We start from the raw sequence: 22,166 nt of genomic DNA on the forward strand, positions 1-22,166 counted from the left end.
ACAAGGATAATGGATGCTCCTGTCCTGCAATACCACCAGCCAAGAGAGGCAGGAGCAGCCTGTCATTTATGTCAGCACAGCCCTGTCAGAGACTGAACAGGGGAATGTCCAAATAGAAAAACTGCTCTGGCTGTGGTATTTGCAGAGGAGCAATTCCATCCATACACCTATGGCCACCCAGTTATAGTGCAATCAGACCACATACTCCTGGAGACGACGATAGCAAAGCCCCTTCTTAGTGCTCCAAAGAGATTGCAGCGCAGTGCCACCAGATAAAGATCAGATATTGTCCAGGATGATTACTGGTGTTAGCTCACACCCCGAGCAGGACATATATACCCAGCACCAACAAGTTAGGGGAAGGAAATCAGGACATAGTACAACATGTTAATGGATTCAATTTCCCGGTTTCAACAGCAAAGCTGATAGAAACCAAACAGGCTAGAAAAAGGACATCCAAGTACAGGCAGTCAATAGAGCAATGCTAGCAGGGTGGCCAGAAGACAAAAAACTAAGTACCGGTAGGAGCAGAGCCATATTTTCAAATTAAAGATGAGCTGAGTGTTCAGGATGGAATCATATTTCAAGGACAGAGCACTGTTGTCCCCACCTCATTACATAAGGATGTCATACAAAACAATACATGCCTCACACCGGGGCATTGACAGCTGTCTTAGCTTGAGAATGTGTTCATTGGCCAGCAATGAATACACAGCTCCATTCCTTGATAGAAAGGTGTGACACCTGCCAATCGTGTGATAACTGCCAGCAGAAAGAGATTTACTGCATAAGCTGCCCACCCAACCATGGGAAGAGGTGGGAACAGACTTATCGTATTTACCTTCAAGGAATAGTACTTGATTACAGTGGACTACTATTTAAACTTTCAGAAGATCAGTGCTCTGGCTAATACAAAAAGCAAGTCAGTGACTAGCAAAATGAAGGCGCACTTTGCAAGAGATGGCATTCCACATATTGTATTCATCAACAATACTCCCCAATTTGCCTAAGAAAAATTCAAGGAAATTGCAGGCACCTTCACCACAGCATCCCCACAGAGTAATGGTAAGGTAGAATCTGCCGAGAAAACAGCTCAGAGACTGTTACACAAGGCTGTTTCTTCCAATTCAGATCCCTTATTAGCATTTTTGGGCACACAGGAATACCACAACAGTCCAACACAGGCACCAGTGATGGAATACTTGTTGCAGTCAGAAGGATGGAGATACCACCAAGAGATGGCCAACAATCAGATAAATCAGTCACTAGAGTACGACAGGTTAGCCAAGAACCTACCATCCCTGGAGAAAGGCACTTCTGTGAGGATCCAGCCACTAGACACCAGAAGGAATGGACTAATGTGGTTGTGAGGGTTACAGGGCATCCAGGTCTTATCAGGAGACTAAACAGGAGGGACAAGTGATAAAAAGGAACAGGAGATGCTTACTAAACAGACAACACCCAGAGAGCCTAAAGAGATAGAGATCATCACTGAATGAAGACACAGAGAACCATCCAGAGACCAATTCCACAAGGAGGGAAGAGACTTCTGTGACAGACTGGCAATATCCTGTAATGTCCTAAACAAACCTTATGGAATTAAGATAAGATTAAGATTATTGAATTAGGTTTGATACTTTTGGCATACATTGTATTGAAAATGCAGGTGTGTGTATGTTATTCAGGAAATGTATGCATTTCCATGGCAAGGGTAAATAGGAGAGCAGCAAGTACACTCAGACTGTAACATCTCCAGAGAAGCCAGCCCCCTGAAAAGGAGCATATATACTAGTTCAAAATGGATTTTCCAACAGACAAAGAAAGGGTTTTGGATAAATAGCCTGGTTTTAAACTGGCTCAGGGACTTCCTAATCCAACAACTGGACAAGGAGGTCCATGGAGGGACTAGGCCTACTGAGGCCTCAAAAGACTGTTTGTTCTGAGCTGAAGCTGTGATAAATGTGTAACCACAAGGAATCTTCTTTGGGTGGGAATTTGAGGAACGGCTCCTGCCAGAACCAATGTTAGGGTTGGGGTGAAGCATGGTATGATTATTAGCATATGTGAAGGTTCTTCTGTTGTTTTCAATAGGTTTTATCTAACACTTTTTACCTTCAGAATAAAGGAGGTTTGCATAGAAAATGTTTATAACTGTAGCAATTACACCTGTTAACTATCTCTGGAGTGAAAGCTAGCACGTGTGCTTGGGCAGCTTGTCTCTGCTGGGAATAATACAGTGTAGGCAGGGAACTGTGCAGCCTGGAAATATCCCAGACAGAAGGGAGAGGGACGTGTGTCTCTACCCAGAAGAGGGAACAGCTGGAAGCCTGAGAGTGGGTGCCCTTGTTGGACCAGTGAGGGTAATGGAGGTGAAGTTGCCCCGAACTGTGACAACTCCACAGAGAGACAGTTTCCTAGACACAGATGACAGACAGTGATAAGTCACTGCTGGTATGGTTGCCTGTTGAGGAGACCAAACTACCTCAAAGCCTACAAAACCAGTTTAGTCTGTGGTAAAGACAAGATTCCAACTCAGCTATGTGCTAGCAAACTCTGGCCGAAGGGACACAGAGTGGGAGTTTGGGTGTCAATTATTTGTTTTGATGTTTACATTAAAATGTTTGTAAATAGTGAAGCTGCACCATGATCAGTGGAACTGGAGTCAGAGGGCCCATGTTCCCTGGAGGGATTGTTATCAACCCTACAGCAGGGGAACTGGGAAATCTGTGGAGTTAGGCTGAAAGCAACACAGCCACATAGATAGAGCAGTGCACAGGGTTTAATAAAGTTCTGCTTATTCAACCTAACCTGCATTCAGCTTCAACCTTTGCAAATGCAAGAGTGGGGATGTGGGGCGGGGGGCTTGGAGCAATGGGTGTGATGAAGGGAATGCTGGAAGAGTTGGAACAGTGGTAGGAGAGTCTGAGCAGTTGGGGGGAATATGATGGTCCAAGCAGCAAAGGAAGGATTGGATCAGTGCAGAGAACAGTGGAAAGGAGATCAGATCTCTGGAGTGGGGGGCTTCAGCTCTGTCCTCCGAAAACCCCAATCCATCAAATCAATGCTAGATACTTATATGGGCTTTATCACTGTAGTATCTGAGCCCCTCACTAGCTTTTATGTAACTAAACATCCCTGCCTATCACGTTAACCAATACTCTAATTGTCTATTCGTACTCCCCAGACTTGTCTTCGATTGTAAGCTCTGAGGGGCAGGGACTGGCTTTTTGTTCTGTGTTTGTACAATGCCTAGCCCAGTGGGGTCCTGGTCAATGACGAGGTGCCTAGGTGTCATGATACAAATAATAAATAATAATAATAATAAACTTGCACTTGTACAGAGCAATACTGTTAGGATTACCCTCAGTCCCCCAAAGTCTACTGGAGAAATAATTCACTGCATCTACAGTGCAATCAGATATCTAGACCTTATGAGCAGAGATCAGTTTTCAAATGTGGGCACCTCTCCTGAAACTGGAATCTCTCAAATCAGCAAATACCTAATGAGGTATCTGTGTTCATCAAAGTGAGCATCTAAATGCAGCCCTGGGCCCCTGACTTGCTACCTAGGTTTAAAAATTGAGGATTTCAATGCTTCATTTGCAAACCTGGGGGTAAATCACAAACGTCAATAAACTTTCTAGAAATAGTTGGGGGGGAGAGAGGAAAGAGGGAGGAACCGAGTTTGAACAAATTCATAACTGCCAAGATGCCCCATGTCTAAGTCATAAGAACATGCAAATCTCACATGTTTTAAGAACAGGAGTACTTGTGGCACCTTAGAGACTAACAAATTTATTACAGCATAAGCTTTCGTGGACTACAGCCCACTTCTTCGGATGCATACAAACACGGCTGCTACTCTGAAACCTGTCACATGTTTTAGTTACCAAAAACAACAACAAATTTACCCTGCTTCACATACAACGGTCCCAAATTCACACAAAACATTCATGAGCCCTTGGCAAACTTGCCAAGCATGTTTTGAAATCAGGCCTTGGGTCTCATTGTGAATATATTTCACACTGCTAACACCTACTCACTGATTTAAACAAAAAATTTCCCAGAAAAGTACATTGTCATAATTGAATATACATATACTAAAATGTGTATTCAGTGTATTAGGGTAGTGTATTAATATGTATTTTCTCTTTACTGTGCACCAACGCATTTTTTATTTGATAAGATTTTCTCACAATCCTACTTTTCTACATAGGAACCCAATCCTATTCCCTTTAAAATTAATGGGAGTTTTCCCATCTTCTTCAATAAGATGAAGGTGCCTATACAGACAGGATGTGTGATTGGGAGCTGATTAAATATTTAAGCAATTCTAGAAAGAATTCTTATTTTCAGGGACTTAATATGGCCCATCTAATTAAGGTTAAGTGTTTCTTCTGGGCATAAGTGCCCTTATTTGATAAATGAGAAGTACAGCATTAAGGGTAAATAATTCGAGGTTATTTAAAATGTGGGCCCATTAAATAATATGGCATTCAACTACCTATGAAACATTATCTTAGCACTCTATAACCTCTTCTCCCTAGAGAAAGGAGAACACTTTATAGCGGAGTACTTTGCCCAATACCCATATAACACAGTTTACCCCATAACGCGGTATCTTCTACTTATAGTCTCTTTGTATAGCAAATTGGGGGATAAAAAGGTAAACAAAAAGGAAGGGTTCCATTTGCAGCCGGTGCAACACCGGTCAACTAGTATCCTGTTTGTTAGGCTAAAACTCTTGAGAGAATCACCAAAAGACTCCATAGCCGGAGCCAAACAAAACAAGGGACCAATGGCAATCTTGCCTCATTTTCTGGACTGGGGGCAAGTCTACACTATAAAATTAAGTCAACTTAAGTTACATCAATATTCAGCCAACTCAGTTAGTAAATCACTTTGGCACGTCTATGCTACGCTCCTTGTGTCAGCAGTGGCATCCTCACCAGGAGCACTTGCACCGATTTCACCATTGTGGGATGGCTTCTGAAAGGCAACAACAGTCGATGTAAGTAACGCAGTGTCTACACTGACACTGCATCGGCCTAACTACATCGACCTAAGCACTACACCTCTCGTGGAGGTGGAGTTATTAAGTTGGTGTAGCGGGCAAGTTACAATCAGTGGGAGTTACATTTTAGTGTAGACGCTTACAGAGTTAGGTCAACATAAGCTGCCTTATATCAACCTAAATCTGTAGCGTTGATCAGGCCTGAGCTAAACACAAGAGGATATCGGAAGCCCCCCACGAAAAGCATGGCTAGAGAACTCTGATCACACCCTTGTATGTTCAGGGTCATTCCCCTGAGCCTCTTTCAATAATTTAATAATCATCATTAACATTTTACTTTGCAGCCCAAGAATTATTAATTAAAAGAACCATATTTAGCAGGGCTGGTAAAAAAAGATGTATTTTCTACCAAAAATATTGAACGAAAAATGTCATTTCATTCAGAATTTTCCATGGAATTTTGCTTTTTCAATTAAATGAAATTTTTTTTAAAATCAGGTTTTTGTTTGGTTTGTTTTTGCACACATTTGGGGGGGATGAAATAAAGAAGGGGAAGGAGCGAAATATCACTTTTTTAAAACTTGAGAGAAAACTAAATTGTTTTAGTTCAAAGGAAAAAAATTGTTTCTCATCAAAAAGCCCTTTTTGTTTCCTTCAAAAAGCCCTTTTTCTTTTAATAAAATTGTCAATTAACAAAAAATTAATCCAACATTTATTGTGACTGGAAGAAGATGGCCACCTCCCGAGCTCTCAAAGGACCCACCGCCACACCTAGAGTCTCTTTCCAAGCAGCTTTATTTTCCCAGCATAGGAAAAAATAACAAAACCAGTTCCTCAACCCACCCTGGGCTACAGCCCCCAGAGTACTTATTTCTTTACCTCTCAGTTTTTCCTACTTCGGGGCTTCCTGCAGGACTCTCCCATTCTTTGTTCACTTAGCACTGCCAGCCAGGGCTTTCTCCCCAGTAGCACTTTTCCCCCAGCAGGTTCCCATTGCATTTCCCCACATCCAAGGGACTTTGGAAGCTTCTTCCAGGGAACTTCCTACTGTTCCTGTTTCTTACAGCACTCTGGCTCTAACTCACCGGGTCTCTCTTCCCTGTAGCCCCAGGTGCCCTCTTTCAAATCTAATTGGGGTCAGCTGACAAGACACAGGTGCACTGGCCCTGCTCCTTCTTAAAGAACCAGTATCACCTTGTGACAGTGATATCAATATTATCTACTGACTTCTTGCCCTGCATAAAACCTATTTAATCCTTAAGGAGGAGAAATGACAATGTCCCATCTTCTTGCCACTTTGCCAATCATTTTAGGTTGAGTTAATCAAAAGTGTTGGCTCATATAGGTGCTCACTTTGATGAACACAGATGCCTCAATAGGCACACAGGCTCTTAAATACTTTGATTTCCTGTGGGGAATTGAAAGAAATGTTTCAACATGGATGATGGCAGGGAACCTGTCTCATGTGTCTTTTAAGCAATGGAGACAAGGTGATTGTTCAATTAAGTGTAAACTGCATCACACCTGCCACTCTGGAGTCACATTGGAACAAAAAGTTCTTCTAGTATGATGCTGAACTGTATGACAAGATCTTCAAACAAACTTTAGTTCAATTGAGATCAATGGCAAAACTCCCATTCCTTAAAAGGACCATGATTTGGCCATATAAGAGGAGTTTAAAACACATTTTATATTTTTTCCTCTGGTAGTTTTTTATCTCTTCAGAAGTAAAAAAATGAAGGAGTGTTGTGGGGAGGGAATATTTTACCAGTGATTAGGGGTCTCATATTCAGTCTACCTTTGACTATTTTTCATGGCCACAAAACTTTCAGGCACAATTTTGCACTGTAATTATTTTTGCCTGCAATCTGAGTCACTTAGATTTCTCGGTCCCTGATTGCATCCATAAGTCAAGGCCTTGGGCATCTAAATTGCACCTGCAACAATTTTCACCGGAAATGTCATAAAGGAAATAGCAGATATAGAAAGGGTTTAAAGAATGGTGATGAGAATAATTAAGGGCATGGAAAAACTCTTATATAAAAAAGATGGAAAAGAATAGGAATGTTTGCCTTAAAGATGACATGAATAAGAGGGGAAATGTGATCAAAACTGGAAGAAAGAGGGTGAATACCCTGTTCTTTCTCCTACGCAAGAACAAGGGAACATTTCATGAAAATGAAGGGTTACAAATTCAAAACTGATAAAAGGAAATATAGTGTGCTCAGTTTGTAAAGACATACAAGAAATCCTAAGGAGCTCAGAATTTTGATTGGCAGCACAAAACACAATGGGGAGGAAAAGATTCTGTAAAGAGTTTGTGGGGGGGAGGAGGTATAAAGGGTAGCCATATTTTGGGCTGAATTGGGTAAGCATTTGTGGGCTTTGCAGAAGCTAGTTGTTTCCAGGAGGGATTGAATGATGAGACTGTGAGCTCCTGATACACAGGGATAAGATAGATTCTCCAAGCACAGGGGGCAGCATAGAAAGCGGCATGAAAAATGAAAGTGTGAGAATTATACAAAGCAAGTGGTGAAGTGGGACAGTCCCGATGCCCACTTGAAACCAGAGTCTTTCCATTTACTTCAGTGGGCACTGGATCAAATCCTAATAGAGCAGAGAGGGTGAAAGGACTGTGGTAAGAAATAAAGGCAAAGACGAAAGCTCGAGTGGAGGTGTACAGGATCTGGTAGAAATGATATGGAAGATGAGAGGAAAGCAGTGGATGGATTCAAAGAGGTGAGTGACTAGATAAGAGTGACAGATATGGAACATGATTTCAACCGTTCTGTATAGAATGTTGGGAGGGTCAAGAAATAAAATACGGATTATGGAGGCCAGCGTGGAGGGTATTGCGGAATTCAAAGCAGGAAACAGCTTGGGTATGATCATGTATTTTAGTCACTGAGACAGACTGGAAGATTTCTGAGATTTAAAGAAAGAACTAGCAAGATTTTGTGACTGCTTGGATATATGATGACAAGGTTTTTAATATGCAAAATGAGACATATTCTGATTTGTTACTTCTTATATGAGCTAATGGTTGCCAATACACAGTAGAACCTCAGAGTTACAAGCACCTCAGGAATGGAGGTTGTTCATAACTCTGAAATGCTCGTAACTCTGAACAAAATGTTATGGCTGTTCTTTCAAAAGTTTACAAGTGAACATGTACTATGTTTGCTTTTATTTTTTGTCTCTGCTGCTGTTGATTGTGTACTTCCGGTTCCAAATGAGGTGCGTGTTTGACCAGTCAGTTCGTAACTCTGATGGTCTTAGCTCTGAGGTTCCACTGCATTGTAGTTCATACGAATCTCTCTATTGTTCATTACATATGACCTGTGTTTAGTACCATTTTACAGCAATAAAAATAAAGATTAAAAATATTAAATAAAGCTCTCAGGGGGAATATGAATTTAAGAAGCACATTCAGGTCAGTGTCCAAACTGTGGAATCCCCTAAGAAATTTGCAACTTGTAGCCAATCTCTGATTCTATACTAAAAAAGAGAAAGCAGGTTAAGAGTCTGCTGCATAATTCATGTGTGTTCTCATCACTTGATCCAGCCCCACAGCTATTTCCAAGTTGTAGTTAGGGCTTCCTTTGACAGCCTGAGCGACCTTTGGTCTTTGCAGTGTATCAGCTACATTCTAAAGTATGAGGAAGAGCATCCTGAAAACCTATTTCTTTGAGATCCTCTGAATTGTTGAGATCTCTTGACATTTCTAAAAGTTCAATTTAAAGCCCAGAAAAAGTCAGAAGCTTCAGGAATCATATACATAAGCTGCATATAGAAAGAACAATCCACCCCCACCCCATCTATCAAGTATAAATATACTAGTTTTAATGAGTATAGGAAAGAGCTAGTGTACTTACTCCAGGTCAGATCCTCAGCTGGTGTAAATTGTCATAGGCTCATTGAATAAGTCATATGAGCCTATGTCCTGCCATGACTGTCCTAATTTCAGCTCACACTTTGCCTCCACCAGGTTTGAGTGTATGGCCTTAACCTGCCAAACAGGGATCTGCAAATAAGTACTGAAACCATAATGTCTTGTCATTAAAGCTTCTGGCATTCCACTGATGCTCCGCCATAGAAGTCAGTGATTATTTCTTGTTTTAAAATCATTGTGTTGACTGAGCGTCATTCACTGTATTAAGAGCTGAGAGCAGTTGACTATCAGTAGGATGGTTGTAACTGACTGCTAAAGCAAAATTGTGAAATCTAACATTATTTGTACTTGTACAGCTTCCATCTCATGGTAGGTAGGATGCCTGCTGCCAATTTTCATTAGTAGTACAGTATTATTTGGTAAATTAGAGTATATGTCAAAAATGGATGGGATGTCATCTAGCCCAGATCTTCTGTTTGAGCTGGTAAGGGATGCCAAGAAGTTGCAGAGCCAGCACTAGGCATAAGCAGACTAAACAATTGCTTAAGGCTCCAAGCAGCTCAAGAGGGGCCCCTATTCATTTTTTATTATGTATTATGGGGGGCGGCAAAAAATATTCCTGCTTAGGGCCCCCAATGGGCTAATACCACCTTGGGGTGGTATTCGGTTTACAGATAGTTCACCAAACGGACTCAGGTGGCCAAAAGATCTTCATATGAAGCATCACCTGCTTGAACAGGCCCTGTGGTCTGCTTGGCACTGAGGCACTTGTCAGGTCAGAGGTCAGGTTCAAGGTCTTCTTTTGGAGCAGGAGTCCTCACTGTATCAATGTACTAGAGCTTCAGGCTATCTACAATGCATGTCCTGCTTTTTCTGGACAATATCAGATGCTCAATGATTCACATACTTACCAGCAATGCCACCGCAATGTATTAGGTGAACAAGTAAGGGGGGCTACATCCAGGATGCTCTGCCAAGAGGTAATCAAGTTGTGGCAGTTCTGCCTCAAGGAAAGCCTTATTCTGATAGCTGACCATTTGCTGAATCATCTTGCGGACCATCTCACCAGGAATTTTTCCGAGTCACAGGTAATCTTCTGAAGACAAGCGTCCTACAGGTCATCTTTGCACCTTAGGGCATTCCAACTATTGACCTGTTTGCTATGAGAATCAACAGGAAATGTCACCTGTTCTGCTCTGGAGGGGGCGTCAGTGTGGGCTCCCTGTCTGACGTTTTCCATCTCAGCTGGCAGTCAGCTCTCCTGTACTCTCTTCCCCTGATCCAGATCATCCCACAGGTCATCCTCAAGCTGAAAGCAGATTAGGCCAAGCTCATTCTCATTGCCGTGGTATGGTCAAGGCAGCGCTGGTTCTCCAGCCTTCTCACACTGTCAGTTCAGCCTCCCATACCCCTTCCTCTCCATCCTGACCTACTCACACAGAATCACAGTTGCACATTGCATCCCACATTCAACTCCCTGCATCTCACGGCATGGCAGCTTTGTGACTAAATGAGGAGGAAGAACGGTGTTTGGCAGCTGTTCAGCAGGTATTACTCAAATACTAGAAAGCCTTCTACCCAAATGGCCTATTCTTCAAAATGGAAGCAGTTTTCAGTGTAGTTGTTGGCCCATGGAATTCAGCCAATGCTGGCTTCTATTCAGGACATCTTGGAGTCCTTGCTGCACCTTCAGCCATTGTGAGTTGTGCTTAGTTCGCTGAAAGTGCATCTGGCACCAATATATGGTATTTCATCCCCCTATTCAGGGAAGACCAGGCTTCTCCAGTACCTTCTTGGGAGCAAGGTTCTTGAAATGGCTTCTTCATCTCCATCCTCAGGTCAGAGAGCTGATTTCTCTATGGGGCAGAAAAGGTGGGGGAGTTGCATTGTATGTAAGAGAGCAGTATGACTGCTCAGAGCTCCGGTATGAAACTGCAGAAAAACCTGAGAGTCTCTGGATTAAGTTTAGAAGAGTGAGCAACAAGGGTGATATTGTGGTAGAAGTCTGCTACAGACCAGGGGGATGAGGTGGATGAGGCTTTCTTCCGGCAACTAACAGAAGTTACTAGATCGCAGACCCTGGTTCTCATGGGAGACTTTAATCATCCTGATATCTGCTGGGAGAGCAATACAGTGGTGCACAGACAATCCAGGAAGTTTTTGGAAAGTGTAGGGGACAATTTCCTGGTGCAAGTGCTGGAGGAACCAACTAGAGGCAGAGCTCTTCTCGACCTGCTGCCCACAAACAGGGAAGAATTAGTAGGGGAAGCAAAAGTGGATGGGAACCTGGGTGGCTGTGACCATGATATGGTTGAGTTCAGGGTGCTGACACAAGAAAGAAAAGCAAGCAGCAGAATACAAACCCTGGACTTTAGAAAAGCAGACTTTAACTCCCTCAGGGAACTGATGGGCAGGATCCCCTGGGAGAATAACATGAGGGCGAAAGGAGTCCAGGAGAGCTGGCTGTATTTTAAAGAATCCTTATTGAGATTGCAGGAACAAACCATCCTAATGTGTAGATAGAATAGTAAACATGGCAGGCAACCAGCTTGACTTAACAGTGAAATCCTTGCTTATCTTAAACGCAAAAAAGAAGCTTACAAGAAGTGGAAGACTGGACAAATGATCAGGGAGGAGTATAAAAATATTGCTCAGGCATGCAGAAGTGAAATCAGGAAGGCCAAATCACACTTGGAGTTGCAGCTAGCAAGGGATGTTAAGAGTAATAAGAAGGGTTTCTTCAGGTATGTTAGCAACAAGAAGGTCAGGGAAAGTGTGGGCCCCTTACTGAATGGGGAGGCAACCTAGTGACAGAGGATGTGGAAAAAGCTAACGTACTCAATGATTTTTTCGCCTCTGTCTTCACAAACCAGGTCAGCTCCCAGATTACTGCACCAGGCAGCACAGTATGGGGAGGAGGTGACCAGCCGTTGGTGGAGAAAGAAGTGGTTCAGGACTATTTAGAAAAGCTGGATGAGCACAAGTCCATGGGGCCGGATGCGCTGCATCCGAGGGTGCTAAAGGAGTTGGTGGATGTGATTGCAGAGCCATTGGTCATTATCTTTGAAAACTCATGGTGATGGGGGAGGACCCGGATGACTGGAAAAAGGCTAATGTAGTGCCCATCTTTAAAAAAGGGAAGAGGGAGGATCAGGGGAACTACAGACCAGTCAGCCTCACCTCAGTCCCTGGAAAAATCATGGAGCAGGTCCTCAAGGAATCAATTCTGAAGCACTTAGAGGAGAGGAAAGTGATCAGGAACAGTCAGCATGGATTCACCAAGGGTAAGTCATGTCTGACTAACCTAATTGCCTTCTTTGATGAGATAACTGGGTCTGTGGATGAGGGGAAAGCAGTGGACGTATTATTCCTTGACTTTAGCAAAGCTTTTGATATGGTCTCCCACAGTATTCTTGCCAGCAAGTTAAAGAAGTATGGGCTGAATGAATGGACTATAAGGTGGATAGAAAGCTGGCTAGATCGTTGGGCTCCATGGGTAGTGATCAATGGCTCCATGTCTAGTTGGCAGCCGGTATCAAGTGGAGTGCCCCAAGGGTTGGTCCTGGGGCTGGTTTTGTTCAATATCTTCATTAATGATCTGGAGGATGGCGTGGACTACACCCTCAGCAAGTTTGCAGATGACACTAAACTGAGAGGAGTGGTAGATATGCTGGAGGGTAGGGATAGGATACAGAGGGACCTAGACCAATTAGAGGATAGGGCCAAAAGAAATCTGATGAGGTTCAACAAGGACAAGTTCAGAGTCCTGCACTTAGGACGGAAGAATCTCATGCACTACTACAGACTACGGACCGACTGGCTAGGCAGCAGTTCTGCAGAAAAGGACCTAGGGGTTACAGTGGACGAGAAGCTGGATATGAGTCAACAGTGTGCCCTTGTTGCCAAGAAGGCTAACGGTATTTTGGGCTGTATAAGTAGGGACATTGCCAGCAGATCAAGGGACATGATCATTCCCCTCTATTCAGCATTGGTGAGGCCTCATCTGGAGTACCATGTCCAATTTTGGGCCCCACACTACAAGAAGGATGTGGAAAAATTGGAAAGAGTCCAGCGGAGGGCAACCAAAATGATTAGGGGGCTGGAGCACATGACTTATGAGGAGAGGCTGAGGGAACTGGGATTGTTTAGTCTGCAGAAGAGAAGAATGAGGGGGGATTTGATAGCCTATCTGAAAGGGGGTTCCAAAGAGGATGGATCTAGACTGTTCTCAGTGGTTGCAGATGATAGAACAAGGAGCAATGATCTCAAGTTGCAGTGGGGGAGGCTTAGGTTGGATATTAGGAAAAACTTTTTCTCTAGCAGGGTGGTGAAGCACTGGAATGGGTTACCTAGGGAGGTGGTGGAATCTCCTTCCTTAGAGGTTTTTAAAGTCAGGCTTCACAAAGCCCTGGCTGGAATGATTTAGTTGGGGATTGGTCCTGCTTTGAGCAGGGGGTTGGATTAGATGACCTCCTGAGGTCCCTTCCAACCCTGATATTCTATGATTCTATCACCGTAACACTGTCCTAGTGGCTTTAAAGGGATTTCCATTCAAGCCTTGGCATCTTGTCCTGTTCCACTTTTGTGTCAGAAAACTGCATTCTTGGTAGCAATAATGTCTGCAAAAAGAGTGTGGGAGTTGCAGACTCTGATGGCAGAGCCTCCTTATACACAATTCTCCAAAGATAGAGTGACTTTACAACCACACCTAAAAATTGTGTCTAAAGTGGTTTCTCAGTTTCACTTGAACCATGTGGTATACTTGCCTATGTTCTTTCCTAAGCCACCTTCATCTCTGGAAGAGAAACATCTCCATATATATTAGATGTCAGGCAATGTCTAGCCTATCTGGATAGGACTCAATCATTTTGTGCTTTGCCTCACCCATTTGTATCATTTGCAGATTTATGAAGGGTCAAGTGGTCTCTTCACAGGCAGTCTCTAAATGGAGAACATCCAGTATCACGACTGCATATGAAATAGCTTTGGCCATGCCTCCTCAACATGTGCAAGCTCATTCTATGAGAGCACAGGCAACATCAGTAGCATTCCTCAGCGACATCTGAATATTAGACATTTGGAGAATTGCTACATGGTCATCCATACATATCTTTACGAACCATTATGCCATTACCACATCTTCCAGAACCAGGGCCGGCTCCAGGCACCAGGCACCCAAGCACATGCTTGGGGCAGCACCTGGTAAGGGGCGGCGGGGGGAGCACAGCACGGCGCGGCATTCCGCGGGTTGGGGGCACTTCGGCAGCGCGGCGCTCGGCGGGGGGGGCGGCGCTCTGGGGGGGGCTCCAGCGGCGCTCGGCGGGGGCGGGCTCCGGTGGCGCGGCGCTCAGCGGGGAGGGGCAGCGCGGGGCTCGGGGCTCGGGGGGGTTCCGGCAGCGCTTGGCATGGGGGGGCGGGCTCCGGCGCGCGGCGCGCGGCGCTCGGCGGGGGGGCGGCGCAGGCGCGCGGCGCTGGAGGGGGGTTCCGGCAGCGCTCGGCAGGGGGCGGGCTCCGGCGGCGCGGGGCTCGGCGAGGGGGTGGCGCTCGGCGGTGAGGTTCGGGGGGGCGGCGCTTTTTTTTGCTGCTTGGGGCAGCAAAAAAGCTAGAGCCGGCCCTGTCCAGAACAGATGCAGGTTTTGGTAGGGTGGTCTGGAAATCCTTGTTTAGCTAGACCACAAGCTTCATCTTCTGGGGTGGGTACTGCTTGTGAGTCACCTAAGTGGAATAAACAGCTGCATCTACTTGAAGAAATGGTTACTTACTGTAACTGTGGTTCTTGGAGATGTGATGCAGACCTGTATTCCACCACCCACCCTCTGTCCCCTCTGCATTGGAATCTAGTCTCTGGGCATTCATATAGCCAGTGGAGGGGCTGTGGCCATAAAGCATGAGTGCTGTCCCTCTATGGATGCTTCTAGGCAAAATGTTCTGGCTCTGGTGTGCTGGGCACACCACACCTAAGTGGAATACACATCTGCATCACATCTCCAAGAACCACAGATACAGTAAGTAGCCGTATCTTTGGGACATGAAGGCAGACGTATAGGCAAGAGGGGTTTGCTGGCTCCCATCCCAGAGCCAGGGCTGGAGAGGCCTGAAAGCAGGAGGAGCAATAGAGGGAGTTGGCTGCTGGCTCTGTGCCAGAAGGCTGGAACCAAAGGGCAGAGAGGGCTGATGGCAAGAGAGCAGCGGAGATGCTGACATCTCCGGGGCCAGAGCGCTGGACCCAGAAGAATTATGAGAAGGCGGGGGGGGGAGGAATTAGAGATTCTCCCCTGATACAGACGATCTCCTAGCAGAGAGGCTGTGGGGGTTCCTACTGGGAAGAGTGGAATTGCACTCCAATAGGAATGGACTGAGGTGGTTGTCCTGGTTCAAGGACAGGGCAGGGCTACCAGAAAGCGTGGGCTTGGTCACAGGCATCAGTGTGTGATATGTGGGGCATCGTGGGATAAGACATCAGGTGATCTTAATAACTGTTTGTACTGGGATGAGAAATGAACTATGTGTATTTGGGACTTATTTTCTGGACCAATTGCACAATGTTTTATAATAAACCAGCACCAAGGAGGGTATTATTGTGTCGAGACAGCTTGCATGGAGTTAGTGGGGACTCTGAAGGGGAAACTGAGACCGGCATGCCTGTCATGCTGTGAGCTGCTATAGAAGGGTGTTCCAGGCAGGAGGGTGCCCGATGATAATCCATTGAAGTCAATAGAGTTACACAAGAGTTGAATGTAGCCTTATTCTTTTCCTCGACTAGCTCCATTCATACCAGCATCTTAACCTTGTCATCATGGGCTTGATATGATTTTCCTGTATGACAAGGAAAAGCATGAAAATGTTAAGTTTTGCTTACATTCCTTTCACTCCTTTTCTACTCCCACGTACATATGAGCCATTGTTATTAGTTATTAGTAAACTAAACAAGACCGCTACCATGAAAAAAGCTGCTGTGTGCTATTTATGTAATAAGTATTACAGATGGAGCTTCTAAACTTCAGCTAACACCTGGCTTTGGACCTGATTGTTTTCATCAGAAGTCCAGCTTCCAAAATTTGCAAAGCCCTGAGTTTGTAAACAAATTTCACTCAAGCTTTTCCTTTCGTTAGTTTAGTGGGGTGGGGTATTCAAGGTTAAAAATGACTTTTTCTAAATGTTGTTACTTACCGTTTTTAAGACTAAATGTGCCCACAGAGTAGTGAGTGCATATTTTACAAATAAAATAAATACCATGAAACTTCAATGTTGAAAAAAATTACTAGATTAGGTAGATGGAGTGGAACTGGCCAGCACACGGCCCTCCACAACGCTTACACTCTGCATAGGGGTAAGACAGGAGATCTGCCCTCTGAGCAGCTGTACACTGGTGCCTATGCCTACGGCCTCTGCACCAGTTCTGCATAGTGTGACCACATAGACCACAGTGTGAACTGGCCACATATCTACATTTACTCTTACCAAGTGTCCTCAATACTGTGCACAACTGGGACAGAGGGGCTGAGGCTGCTATTCTAGCCTGCAGATTGGAATAGCAGCCCTGCTTTGGGTAGTTGGCGATCACCTCTAAAGCTGCTTCACATTTCACCCACACAGAGCTCAAAGACTCCAGTGGAGTGGATTTCATCCATAATAAACACTTGATGTGCTAATGTAACTAAAGAGATGACACCATGTGGTTCACGTTCTTGGACTTCGAAGCTGCTTCTTCGGTGCTGCCCCACAAGATTAAGCAGCTTCAAAGCTGTAGCACGGGCTGAGCAAATCACAGAGGCAGAAGCCTTGACCCAAACTGACTTGAACGTTTAAAATAAACATTTTTTAAATTTTCTAATACTGCTAGAAAAATATCCCCCTACCTCTTGATGAAGTGATCAGACATAGAAAGAATGAGGGAAAATACGGAATGGCAAGATACTGGCAAAAAGAACAGGAGTACTTGTGGCACCTTAGGCCTGGTCTACACTACGACTTTAATTCGGATTTATCACCTTTAATTCGAATTTACCCTGCAACTGTCCACACAACGACGCTATTTATTTCGATGTAAAGGGCCCTTTAAATCGATTTCTGTACTCTACCCCGACGAGCGGAGTAGCGCCAAAATCGATTTTAACATTTCAAATTAGGGATAGTGTGGCCGCAATTCGATGGTATTGGCCTCCGGGAGCTATCCCACAGTGCATCATTGTGACCGCTCTGGACAGCAATCTAAACTTGGATGCACTGGCCAGGTAGACAGGAAAAGCCCCGCGAACATTTGAATTTCATTTCCTGTTTGCCCAGCGTGGAGAGCACAGGTGACCACAGATAGCTCATCAGCACAGGTAACCATGCAGGCTGATAATCGAAAAAGAGCACCAGCATGGACCGTGAGGGAGGTACTGGATCTGATCGCTGTATGGGGAGAGGATTCAGTGCTAGCAGAACTTCATTCTAAAAGACGAAATGCCAAAACTTTTGAAAAAATCTCCAAGGGCATGATGGAGAGAGGCCACAATAGGGACTCAGATCAGTGCCACGTGAAAGTCAAGGAGCTCAGACAAGCCTATCAAAAAACAAAGGAGGCAAACGGTCGCTCCGGGTCAGAGCCGTGGACATGCCGCTTCTACGCTGAGCTGCATGCAATTCTAGGGGGGGCCGCCACCACTACCCCACCTGTGATCGTGGATTCCGGGTCGGGGATAGTCTCATCAGCGACACCTGAGGATTCTGCCGATGGGGGAGAGGAGGAGGAGGAGGAGGAGGAAGATGAGCTTGCAGAGAGCACACAGCACTCCGTTCTCCCCAACAGCCAGGATCTTTTTCTCACCCTGACTGAAGTACCCTCCCAACCCAGTATCCAAGACTCTGACCCCATGGAAGGGACCTCAGGTGAGTTTACCTTTTAAAATATAAAACTTGTTTTAAAAGCAAACGGTTTTTAATGATTACTTTGCCCTGAGGACTTGGGATGCATTCGCGGTCAGTTCAGCTACTGGAAAAGTCTGTTAACGTGTCTGGTGATGGAGCGGAAATCCTCCAGGGACATCTCCATGAAGCTCTCCTGGAGGTACTCCAAAAGCCTTGCCACAAGGTTTCTGGGCAGTGCATCCTTATTCCGTCCTCCATGGTAGGACACTTGACCACGCCATGCTTGCAGCAAGTAATCTGGTATCATTGCCTGACAAAGCCTGGCAGCGTATGGTCCCGGTGTTTGCTGGCATTCAAGCAACATCCGTTCTTTATCTTGTTGTGTAATCCTCAGGAGAGTGATATCACTCCTGGTAACCTGGTTGAAATACGGGAACTTAATTAAGGGGACAGAGGTGGCCGTTCCTACTGGGCTGTTTGCCTGTGGCGGAAAATAAATCCTTCCCTGCAGTTAGCCAAGCGCAGATGGGAAATTGGCCCTGAGCTTTTCGCGTTTGGCTAGCAGGGATCTTCCCTGTTACCAGCCACGCGGTGGGGGGAGGGGTACCGTGACCATCCCAGAGAATTCATGGCGGGAGGGGGGCGGCGGCGGGGGGTGGTGGTTAGTTTGGTGCCTGCAGGGATCTTCCCTGATACCAGCCACGCGGTGGGGTATAGCGATCATCCCAGAGAATTCATGGCGGGAGGGGGGGGGTTAGTTTGTTTTCTGCTGCTGCTGAATGTTAACAGAAAAACCGCAGCACTCTACAGGCTATGCTTGGTATGTGGGAAAGGAGGGCGCAGAAGCTGTAAGACAATGGCTTACCATGGCCGCATGCAAGCCGAATTCTGTTGCCCAGACCTGTGATCTCTAGCAGCAAAGCCACAGGCACTCAGCATTAAGAGGCAAAATGCGACCTTGCACAGAAATCACATGTGCTATGTAATGTGAATAGTGTTGGTCACCGTGAAAGAGTATAAGCATTGTTCTGCAAAATGTATCTTTTTAAACAATTCTCTCTTTTTTCCCCTCCCTACAGCAGCTGCAAATTCCTCAAGCCTCCCTCCTCCATCCCGAAGGTTATCACAGATAAGGCGTCGTAAGAAGAGAACGCGAGACGAGATGTTTTCTGAAATTATGGAATCCAGCCGCAGTGACAGAGCTCATCTGAATGAGTGGAAGGAAACAGTTTCAAAGTATAGGAAAGAAGCCAGTGAACGTGAGGACAGGAGGGACCAAAGTGAGGACAGGAGGGACCAATGTGAGGAGAGGAGGGACCAACGTGAGGAGAGGAGAGACGCTCGAGATGAGAGGTGGCGGCAGGAAGATCAGAGGAGGCAGGATGCAACGCTGGGGCTGCTGCGTGAGCAAACAGACATGCTCCGGCGTCTGGAGGAGCTTCAGGAATGGCTGCAGGAAAACAGACTGCCGCTTCAGCCCCTGTTCCCCCCTCCCCCCTCCCCATGTTCCGTATCCTCTTCACCCAGACGTGTAAGAACGCGGGGGGGAGGCTCCGTACACCTTCCCATTCCACCCCAGTAGACAGCCCAAGCAAAAGGCTGTCATTTTTTTAACCTTTTCTTAGTTGCTTTTTCCTTCCCAGCAATCCTCCTCCCAAATACCACCCGGGTTCCCTCCCTCTTTTTCTAATCTATTAATAAAGAATAAATGATTTTAAATGATAGTGACTTTATTTGGTTTGAAAGAAAGCTGGGGGAAGGGAGAGGGCGGGTTCCTTACAGAAAATCAGTCAATAAAGGGAGCGGGTTTTCATGAAGGAGAAACAAACAGATATTTCACACTGTAGCCTGGCCAGTCATGAAACTGGTTTTTAAAGCTTCTCTGATGCACAGCGCTTCCTGGTGTGCTCTTCTAATCGCCCTGGTGTCTGGCTGCGCGTAATCAGCAGCCAGGCGATTTGCCTCAGCCTCCCACCCCGCCATAAAGGTCTCCCCCTTACTTTCACAGAGATTGTGGAGCACACAGCAAGCAGAAATAACGATGGGGAGATTTCTTTGGCTGAGGTCAGAGCGAGTCAATAATGATCGCCAACGACCTTTTAAACGGCCAAATGCACATTCTACCACCATTCTGCACTTGCTTAGCCTGTAGTTAAACAGCTCCTGACTCCTGTCCAGGCTGCCTGTGTACGGCTTCATGAGCCATGGCATTAAGGGGTAGGCTGGGTCCCCAAGAATAACTATTGGCATTTCAACATCCCCAACGGTTATTTTCTGGTCCGGAAAGTAAGTCCCTTGCTGCAGCCCTTTAAACAGAGTAGTGTTCCTGAAGACGTGAGCGTCATGAACCCTTCCCGCCCAGCCCGCGTTGATGTTGGTGAAATGTCCCTTGTGATCCACAAGTGCTTGCAGCACCATTGAAAAGTACCCCTTGCAGTTTATGTACTCGGTGGCTTGGTGCTCCGGTGCCAAGATAGGGATATGGGTTCCGTCTATCGCCCCACCACAGTTAGGGAATCCCATTGCAGCAAAACCATCCACTATGGCCTGCACATTTCCCAGAGTCACTAACTTTCGTAGCAGCACCTGAGTGATTGCTTTGGCTACTTGCATCACAGCAGCCCCCACAGTAGATTTGCCCACTCCAAATTGATTCCCGACTGACCGGTAGCTGTCTGGCGTTGCAAGCTTCCACAGGGCTATCGCCACGCGCTTCTCAACTGTGAGGGCTGCTCTCATCTTGGTATTCTGGCGTTTCAGGGCAGGGGACAGCAAGTCACAAAGTTCCATGAAAGTGCCCTTACGCATGCGAAAGTTCCGCAGCCACTGGGAATCATCCCACACCTGCAACACTATGCGGTCCCACCAGTCTGTGCTTGTTTCCCTTGCCCAGAATCGGCGTTCCATGGATAGAATCTGCCCCATTAACAACATGATCTCCAAAGCGCCGGGGCCTGTGGTTTCACAGAATTCTGTATCCGTGTCCGTGTCCATGTCCATGTCAATGTCCTCATCATGCTTGTCGCTGCGCTGCCGCCGCCGCTGCCTCCTCGCCTCGTTTTTCTGGTCCTGGCTGAGCATAAACTCCACGAGAACGCGCGAGGTGTTTACAATGTTCATGACTGCTGTCTTGAGCTGAGCGGGCTCTATGCTTGCCCTGGTATGGAGTCTGCAGTGTTCACCAACCCAGGAAAAAAGGCGCGAAATGGTTGTCTGCCGTCCGTTGCTTTCATGCAGGGAGGAGGGAGGGAGGAGGTGAGGCTGTACCCAGAACCACCTGCGACGATGTTTTTTTGTCCCATCAGGCACTGGAATCTTAACCCAGAATTCCAATGGGCGCGGGAGACTGCGGGAACTATGGGATAGCTATGGGATAGCTACCCACAGTGCAACGCTGCAGAAATCGATGCTAGCCCCGGTACTTGGACGCACACCACCGAATTAATGTGCTTAGTGTGGCCGCATACATTTTGACTTTATACAACCTGTTTTTCAAATTCGAATTATATAAATTCGGATTAATCCCGTAGTGTAGACATACCCTTAGAGACTAACAAATTTATTAGACCATAAGCTTTCGTGGACTACAGCCCACTTCTTCGGATGCATATAGAGTGGAACATATATTGAGGAGATATATATACACACATACAGAGAGCATGAACAGGTGGGAGTTGTCTTACCAACTCTGAGAGGCCAATTAAGTAAGAGAAAAAAACTTTTGAAGTGATAATCAAGATAGCCCCGTACAGACAGTTTGATAAGAAGTGTGAGAATACTTACAAGTACCTTGTAAGTATTCTCACACTTCTTATCAAACTGTCTGTACGGGGCTATCTTGATTATCACTTCAAAAGTTTTTTTCTCTTACTTAATTGGCCTCTCAGAGTTGGTAAGACAACTCCCACCTGTTCATGCTCTCTGTATGTGTGTATATATATCTCCTCAATATATGTTCCACTCTATATGCATCCGAAGAAGTGGGCTGTAGTCCACGAAAGCTTATGGTCTAATAAATTTGTTAGTCTCTAAGATGCCACAAGTACTCCTGTTCTTTTTGCGGATACAGACTAACACGGCTGCTACTCTGAAACCTGTCAAGATACTGGCAAGTTCATTCTAAATCTGGGAGTCTTCTACAATACAACTAACTAACTAACAAACCAATAAGCCATAAGAATATATCATGTGAGCAGGCGGCAGGATGGTCATTATAAGAGTTGTGGTGGCAGTTCTGTATCTATCATACATGTCATAACTGCAAACAATGAGAAATATTCACATCCTTAAGCCTGGGACTGCTGGGTGTTGATATGCACCAATCGAAGATATGTGTATGCATTCTGGGTTAATACTTTGTATTTTCTTCATTATTTAACTATATACTTTAATGTAATATGAATGCTC

At 45.5% G+C, this 22,166-nt stretch overlaps 1 protein-coding gene across 1 annotated transcript; it reads left to right on the forward strand.

Moving 5' to 3' along the window:
- The first annotated feature begins 16,859 nt into the window (after positions 1-16,859).
- Positions 16,860-19,526, forward strand: LOC135978281 (uncharacterized). The gene is made up of 2 exons (XM_065579277.1): positions 16,860-17,780; positions 18,839-19,526. Exons 1-2 carry the CDS (start codon positions 17,240-17,242, stop codon positions 19,339-19,341), a joined length of 1,044 nt encoding a protein of 347 aa, XP_065435349.1. The 5' UTR covers positions 16,860-17,239; the 3' UTR covers positions 19,342-19,526.
- The last annotated feature ends 2,640 nt before the right edge of the window (positions 19,527-22,166 follow it).

The sequence above is a fragment of the Chrysemys picta genome, chromosome 1 (genome assembly GCF_011386835.1).
Source record: "Chrysemys picta bellii isolate R12L10 chromosome 1, ASM1138683v2, whole genome shotgun sequence".
In the NCBI taxonomy this organism is placed as follows: domain Eukaryota; kingdom Metazoa; phylum Chordata; order Testudines; family Emydidae; genus Chrysemys; species Chrysemys picta.

Bases quoted from the DNA above. Each gene is read 5' to 3' on its own strand.
- LOC135978281 (XM_065579277.1), top strand. From the start codon at position 17,240: ATGCAGGCTGATAATCGAAAAAGAGCACCAGCATGGACCGTGAGGGAG. The intron at 17,781-18,838 runs GTGAGTTTACCT...CCCTCCCTACAG, and splicing joins CCCCATGGAAGGGACCTCAG to CAGCTGCAAATTCCTCAAGC.